Source organism: Lolium rigidum, chromosome 3 (assembly GCF_022539505.1).
Source record: "Lolium rigidum isolate FL_2022 chromosome 3, APGP_CSIRO_Lrig_0.1, whole genome shotgun sequence".
Taxonomy (NCBI): Eukaryota; Viridiplantae; Streptophyta; class Magnoliopsida; order Poales; family Poaceae; genus Lolium; species Lolium rigidum.
In genome coordinates, this window is record NC_061510.1 from 304,076,588 (window position 1) to 304,084,429 (window position 7,842).

The 7,842-nt window shown below is 43.0% G+C and overlaps 1 protein-coding gene across 1 annotated transcript; it reads left to right on the top strand.

The window, feature by feature from the left end:
• Window positions 1-1,710: 1,710 nt before the first annotated feature.
• On the top strand, window positions 1,711-7,433 carry LOC124703655 (ER membrane protein complex subunit 10-like). Its single transcript, XM_047235879.1, has 9 exons — window positions 1,711-2,081; window positions 3,926-3,988; window positions 4,092-4,187; window positions 4,432-4,479; window positions 5,402-5,473; window positions 6,055-6,113; window positions 6,297-6,387; window positions 6,497-6,667; window positions 7,110-7,433. The coding sequence occupies exons 1-8, from the start codon at window positions 1,752-1,754 to the stop codon at window positions 6,632-6,634; spliced, it is 897 nt and encodes a 298-aa protein (XP_047091835.1). The 5' UTR covers window positions 1,711-1,751; the 3' UTR covers window positions 6,635-6,667; window positions 7,110-7,433.
• Window positions 7,434-7,842: the final 409 nt, after the last annotated feature.

The following is a 7,842-nucleotide window of genomic DNA, read 5'->3' on the forward strand; positions in this document are numbered from 1 at the left end:
TATATAGGCGAAGAGGCGGCGCGGGAGGGTCGAAGGGGTGGCCACACCATATGGCGGCGCGGCCGGGGCCCGGGCCGCGCCGGCCTATGGTGCCGGGGGCCCGGTGCCCCCTCCGGTCCTTCCCGGGTGTTCTGGATGCTTCCGGTGAAAATAGGAACCCGGGTCTTCGTTTCGTCCAATTCCGAGAATATTTCGTTACTAGGATTTCGAAACCAAAAACAGCGAGAAAACGAGAGCCGACACTTCGGCATCTTGTTAATAGGTTAGTTCCAGAAAATGCACGAATATGACATAAAGTGTGCATAAAACATGTAGGTATCATCAATAATATGGCATAGAACATAAGAAATTATCGATACGTTGGAGACGTATCAACGGTGTAATGGTGACAGTGTGTGCATCCGTGTTAGTACTTGGCGTAGGCTATGATTATGATCTCTTGTAGATTATGAAGTTAACTATTGCTATGATGGTATTGATGTGATCTATTCCTCCTACATAGTGTGAAGGTGACGGTGTGCATGCTATGTTAGTACTTGGTTTAGTTGTGTTGATCCGTCATGCACTCTAAGGTTATTTAAATATGAACATTGAATATTGTGGAGCTTGTTAACTCCGGCATTGAGGGTTCGTGTAATCCTACGCAATTAGTGGTGTTCATCATTCAACAAAAGAGTGTAGAGTATGCATTTATTTATTCTGTTATGTGATCAATGTTGAGAGTGTCCACTAGTGAAAGTACGATCCCTAGGCCTTGTTCCTAAATACTGCTATCGCTGCTTGTTTCTTGTTTTCTTGCGTTACTACTGCTGCGTTACTACTGCTTGTTTACTGTCTTGGGCAAAACACTTTTCTGGTGCCATTGCCACTGCTCATACTTATTTATACCACCTGTATTTCACTATCTCTTCGCCGAACTAGTGCACCTATTAGGTGTGTTGGGGACACAAGAGACTTCTTGCTTTGTGGTTGCAGGGTTGCATGAGAGGGATATCTTTGACCTCTTCCTCCCTGAGTCCGATAAACCTTGGGTGATCCACTTAAGGGAAACTTGCTGCTGTTCTACAAACCTCTGCTCTTGGATGCCCAACACTGTCTACAAGAATAGAAGCACCCGTAGACATCAATGAGCAGCGCGGCGCGGAGGTCCGGGTCCTCCTCCGAGGACTCGGGCTTGGGCTCGAGAAGGAGCGGCGGCGGTTGCGGCAATGCCGCGCCGCCGCGGGCGGCCTCTCCGATGTGGAGGCCGCCTCGGTTTCGTCCGGACGGCCGCAGCGCCGGCGGACGACGGTGACTGCTGCTCGCCTCGTCGTCGTTGGCTCCGGCAGCGAACCGTCGCTTCGGGGCCATGGCGGCGGTTTCGCTGCGGGACTGGAGTGGGGACTGGAGTGGAGAACCAGATCCCCTCCAGTCCCCATTCAATAGCCTCCCTGGTCACCGACAGGTAGGGAGACGAGGCGACTAGCGCGCGGACGCCAGCGGACAGCGCGTGCCATCCGCGGCCATCGGCTTTTGCGGTGCGTCCCTGCGTTGGACCGCATTTTTCGACCCATCCGACTCGCGGGCGCGGGATGGGTCGCCCACCGTTGGAGATGCCCTTAGGACCGGCCCAAACCCATGACCGGTCCAGCTCGTATCTTAGCGAAGTCCATTGGTATCAAAACTGTCAGAGAAAAAAAAAATCCTTCAATCCGCTTACATCACCTCGGCCGGCGGTGCCGTCGATCTCCCCCAAAGTCTTGCTCCAAGCCATGGCCATGCCGCGCCGCTCTCTCCTCCTGCTCCTCCTCCCCCTCCTTCTCCTCTCCGTCCGCGCCTTCCAGTCCGACGAGCTGCTCCTCCACGACGACGACGAGTTCGAGGGCGGCATCCGGCCCACCCCCGTCCCCTCCCAGCCCGCCTCGCCGGCGCCGGTAGTCACGTCCCCCCGCCGCCGATCCGCGGACGCAGCGCAGGCGGCAGGCGCCTCGGAGTCCAACGCCGTCCAGTTCACGCTCGAGCACGACCTTGGGGCCGGCGCGGGGTTCACCCCTGCCGGATCCTTCTCCGCGCGCCTCAAGTCCTCCGCCCACGGCTCCCAGGTTCGCTTCGACCTCACTTCGCTAGCTTCCTTCCCTACCTGTTTGCTCGATCTCGTCGCTGTATCTCCTCCGTTGCTTGCTGATCTGTTGGTTTCTGTACTTCCCGATCCCGTGATTTCTGGACGGCTAGGTTGCTGGTCATGATTTGGTTGGACCCTGCCTAGGGCTAGATTTGGTTGATTCTGTGCCCTCATCAGTAGTTCGGTCGGTCAAATGCGTGATTCGAATTGCTAGGAAAGGCGAACTACAGATCGGATCTGGGGGGTGGTTATTTTGTTTCATTTGTTACTCCTTTGACGCATGTTTACTTGTTTAGTAGGGAAGGCCAGGAAGGAGTGGCTTGAGATTGGGGGTGGAGGGGGTCAGTCTGTGAATTCTCCAGTTAGGAAACTTACCTGTATTGTCCGAGCTATTAAATTTAGGATTGATGATTTGTTAGTCTATTAGGCTTTAGCCTGCTACTCCTATTACTACATAGCCGTGGCCTGTAGTTACCTCAGGCAAAGTCGATAGAAGATTATGAGCTGGACAATGGGGTTTAAGGGATTGTTTGCTTGATAGTCAAGCTTTACCACTTCGTTTGTGGTTGCCCAACATTGGGCAGACACACTCTGTGCCGTGAAAGAAATTGGTCATGTATTGTTTGTATACTTCAGATATGTTAGTTGGGTTTGGGGAACGGGAGGGGGAAGTTTGTTTTATTCTTCTTCAGTGTGAATATTGGTGATATACACATTATTAAATAATTGTTTGATTATTTCTTAGTATATTTTCTTTAGCCTCCATGCTTGTACTTCAAAGGTGCGAGGTATTCGTGGTTAAAGCCTGATTTTTGTGCACCCTGTAATTATTTCACGACCCTGTGTTATTTCTGATTACGATGACAAAAAGTGAATGTTATACTTGTTATACTTTGTTTAGTACTCTCGGTTTCATACTTTTGCTTTTTCTAGAGATTTAATTCTGAGTTTCCATAATAAAAGTAGTTCCATTGAAGCTATTCCTTAGCATTTACATGGTAAGCTGCTGCTTATATGTCTGTTTAGGCTGATCTTACATTTACAAACACCAAAAAAATATCTATTATCTTCATGATCTCATCCCATGCAATAAAAAAGAGAGCACAATGTCACTGTCTGTTAAAAAGATGAGAAGGAATTTTTGTTTACCCCAATCAGCGAAATGGAATAATTGAACATTATTGGTACTTAGTCGGTTGGTCCTGCCTCCAAATTATCAAATGTAGCCTTCTATGCCAAGTCACGAGATTCTGTGCCATTTTGGACACCATTTGCAGCTATGCCCTAGGCACCTAGACATGAAGTCGTGTAGCTTGAAATTGACCAATGTCGCATTTAAAGCGCTTGTTCCTTTGAAAATCATGAGCTTGAAACCACCATAAGGCGATTCCGATGAGAGCCTAGGCTATATGAACAGCTGTTTGGTTACAAGGAGAACATTATGCGGTTGCTAGTATTTCGAATTAAATTTGCTGACACTGAATGATTTTGGGTCTCATCACTTGAGCAAGGAAATCTATCGCGAATTATTGTCTTCCAGTTATTTGTTTGTTTCGTTTAGTTTTGTTCAGTTTTGTACAATGCCTTTTCACTTTCATTCTATTGCTCAATTTAGGATGGTGTTTTTGCTTCAGAATTATTGGTGGCTTAAATTGCTAGTATTTTGGAACGGGGTTATATTGACTACTTTTGTCTTTGAAAAGGCAACCGTGTCAACACTGCTCTGAAGTTAACCATATGTTAGGTTCCTATGTTCTTTCTTAACTATGAATGTAAGTGAGGTTGTATATATTTATAATATATGTGACTCCTTTTGTGGATCAGACTCTCACTAAGCTTCGCTTTACGAGGAATGAGTTGACTGCAAGTGAAAAAGATACATTTAAGGTACCTTCTTGTTTCCATTCCCACTTTTCTTGATTTCAATAAATTTTTGTTTTGTAGTTTACTCCAACTTATTTGGTCCTTCTGCATTTTATTGACATTGCAGAAACTACTGAATGAAGATGGTTTTTATACAATAAGGCTACCGTCTAATGTGTTGGCTCCTACAGGAGAAGATTTCGTTTATTCCTCGATCAAAGCTGTAAGTTGTAGGGACTAATTTCAGGTTGTTTATCTTGACCTTGTTGTTGCTAAATGTTCTAATATTTATTATGGATTGAAATTTATTAGAACATACCAGTAACTATACTTAGTTAAAATTGCCTTGAAGCAAAGGCCATTCTGAGATGCCCATCATTTGTATGATTGGAATGTCTTACTGTTGGCAATTGTTTTTTTTTTCTAAAGTTATGTTTTGGATTTCTCAATTGTGCACTGTTTTTCAGAGATGCATTCCACGTGACAGCTTGGATGAACATATTGTCATCCACATGGTAATTCTCTAGATTTCTCAATTGCTACTTGTAGATTCTCTGTACAGTTGATTGCTTCACGATCATGAAAGAATTTGTACATCTCAACGCACTGATGGCAGTTTTCCATTTTCTTTTTTCTGCTGATTGTTACATGTTCTGTATAATTTAGGGTAGTTCGAATTCATGTTGGTTGATTATTAGAAAAACGTATGTATTAGTGTCCATTATCCTTTCTGGACATTTTTCGTATTACAGTCAGTTACCATTCCCTTTCTGTTTGCACTAAAAAAAAAATCCGTATTCTCTTCTGTAGATGATTGAGCCATCTTTAAAATGATCCCCTAATGCCCCCTTCCAGATATGGCTCCCTATACCTTTAAAAGGAGATTCTAGTTATTCTCAGCATCACTCACATAATTTCCTTCCCTAACAAAGCCGCAGCTTAGGGCCTAAGTGCCTAACATTGTTCTGCTAGTCATTTGACATTAGGCCATTAGTATTATGTAAGTTTGGAGCCTGTATCCAAATTGGAATTCATCCTCATTTTCTATTGCACGTCTGATTCCTTTGCAGCCTGTATCCAAATTGGAATTCCCCGTATTGTTGTATTTACAACAACATATGGCCTAATTGGTCTTTGCTTATTCCTTTGAAACCATAACATGTACCTAGCGTGTGGCATGTTGGCCTGTGGAGCTTTTAAAGATATCTTATATCATCCTATGTAGGTATGATATAAACCGGTCATACAACTGAATGGTAACATCTTTCTCAGGATGAAACACTTAAATATTTTCTGTAGATGAATGCTCGTAGATGTTTTTTTTAAATGTTTGGATCATATTAAGCTGTGCTGCCTTATTCTAATTCTGTACATGAATGTTTGTAAAAGTTCTCTTGGCTGCTTGGCTCATATTAAAGTATGCTGCCTTATTTGCAGGATGGTGTAAATGTTTTGGCAGTTAATTATGGTTCTGTTGGTGGATGCCAGTATCCCCGGCCAATGAAATTAGTAAGTTATCTTGCTTGAAACCCTGTTTATGAAGTTGTATGCGGTTGATGATAAGAACCTATAACCTCTTGACTGTATTTCCCAGCAAATTAGAATTGGTCATTTGTTTTGTACAACTAAACAAGATACTATACAATCCTTTTCCTGTCTCAACATGACATTTGTTTGGTACAACTAAACAAAGTACAATGTAAGTTGTATCGCGAATTTTACAATTTGCCACACTTCCATTATTTGCCATTTATTGTGTCACTGACATTTGGTGGTCATGTGGCAAATAATAGACACTTCAAAGAAAAGTGTGCGTGTGTGTGTGTGTGTAGGGAACTTCCAATACTGAACAAATATGATCTACATGTGGAAAGACTTCACCATAATAGCTTTATTTGCACTTATTATGTTTATTGATAGAGCTACCTACCTAGCTTTGGAAACCTCTGACATAAATATGTTGAGAGTTATACTTTACTTTGAACAAAAGTTGCTGCCCCCCACCCACCCCATCATGCCACCCTAATTGATGCTGTGTTCATGAACGAATGACAAATGGTTATATTTATGTGCTTAAATTCTTGTTTCAGCCATCAAAATGGACATTCAATTCGTACACTGTTTTGAAGACTGCTGAACAAGCACCAAGGTAAATCTCTGCTTTGCTATTGAGGTTGGGAAAACAGCAGGTAGAACACCTGAAAGCTGGCAATTCACATTCATATAAGTGGCCATTCCACAGTTACGAATCTATTGCTGCAGAACAGTCTCAAAGTTACCTTCTCTCAAATGGTACCTTGTTCCAAGTTCTAACTAAATTGTGCACTTGCAGAACTCCATCTTTTGTAGAGCAATTAATAGAAACCGAGAGTGGACTTGGTGAAGTCATGAAACCACCTGAGAAATCGTTCTGGGCTAAATATGTGAGTACAGTTACAAATATTGTTTTGTTCAACTTCTTTATTGTCTCTACATGGCTTGGAAAGTTCTTTGCTTATCCCTTGTATCTGACTGTTGCTTCCTGCTTTGCAGTGGATGTACATAATTCCTCTTGGTCTTATTGTCATGAATGCTGTCACGGCAGCAGCAAACATACCGGAGGAGCAAGTTGGAGGCCAGGGTCAACCTGCAGCACAAAGGGCGCCAATTGCTGCTCCAAGGAGAAGATGATGACTTCCTTCCTATATGCCTCCCATGTCATAGGTACTTTATGTGGCTAAGTACTTAAGTATCACATTTTTGTGCGGTCTTAATATGACGATGCTGTCATAAACATGCCTTCCTCTCTCTATTGCCTTAGCAACACCTGCATCTGTGGGAAGTTGCACATGTGCCCAAAGAAATGACTTTGGAGTACACATGGCTGTTAGTAACATGTTGATATCAATTATCAAGCGCTTAGGATCTAGCAACATGAGCAGTACAGAACCAAGAGCCTTAATTCCATATTTGCCTAGGTTTCTCCAGAGAGTACTCTTATACTCAACCAAGAATATCTTTATTTTGGTTTCATTTAGTAAATTAATTAATATTAAGTCAGGAATGCTCCTGTTGCCTAGTTTTTTTTTACTTATGAACAACATGTTCTTACTAAAGAACTCTATACGAAATTGCAATTCACAACTGTAATTTTATGCTGTTTCAGATTCAAAGAATGGACAGGAGATGGACCTGTATGACCCTCGCCAGAATAGGAAGCTGTACCAGTAGGTGACAAGACCCACTTCGGTTTATTTCTGCATTCAGAAACCCACCCTGTTGTAGAATTGTCAGAAAGGTCTCTTGATCTCATCTAAACACACATATTTCTGCCTGTTGATAGAAACTGTGACAAGTTTTTAACTCAGCGCCACGGTATGCGTTGATCTTCCAAACTAGCTTATTTTTACCAATGTCAAACATGGTATGTTCTGCTGATAATCCTCCTGTATCACGTTCTCTTGGTTCTAGCATGATTGCTGGTTTGACATTTTGCCGTTTCTCAAGTTTCTCATTTGTACTATACTGCGGATAGGTCCCAAGCGGAATCAACCGTGAATGTGAAGTGAAGTATGTAATACAGGACACCAGATTGGGGTTACAACTTTCCATTGAGTTCTGGATTTTTTTGTGTTGCTTCTTGGGTGGTAACTCGTGCAGACCTAACTTCACTTAACGTAGACGCAGCTCAGTAAGTCAGGTTTACAGAGATTTCTTCTTTAGGGCATCAAATTGGCTTTTATTTTATTCTGTGAGCATTACTTTTGCTGAATCAACCAGATATATGAGTAAGATTTTGACAAATGAAGACATACATTGTAGAATTCGGCTGGTTCAAAAAATGTCCATCTTTCAAACTTCCATTGTGACATTGCATAGCCAACAGAGAAATTATACAC

Excerpts from the sequence above, each read along its gene's own strand:
- LOC124703655 (XM_047235879.1), top strand. The coding sequence starts at position 1,752 with ATGGCCATGCCGCGCCGCTCTCTCCTCCTGCTCCTCCTCCCCCTCCTT. Across the intron at positions 4,188-4,431 it reads TTTATTCCTCGATCAAAGCT|AGATGCATTCCACGTGACAG; the intron begins GTAAGTTGTAGG and ends ACTGTTTTTCAG. Across the intron at positions 6,388-6,496 it reads AATCGTTCTGGGCTAAATAT|TGGATGTACATAATTCCTCT; the intron begins GTGAGTACAGTT and ends CCTGCTTTGCAG.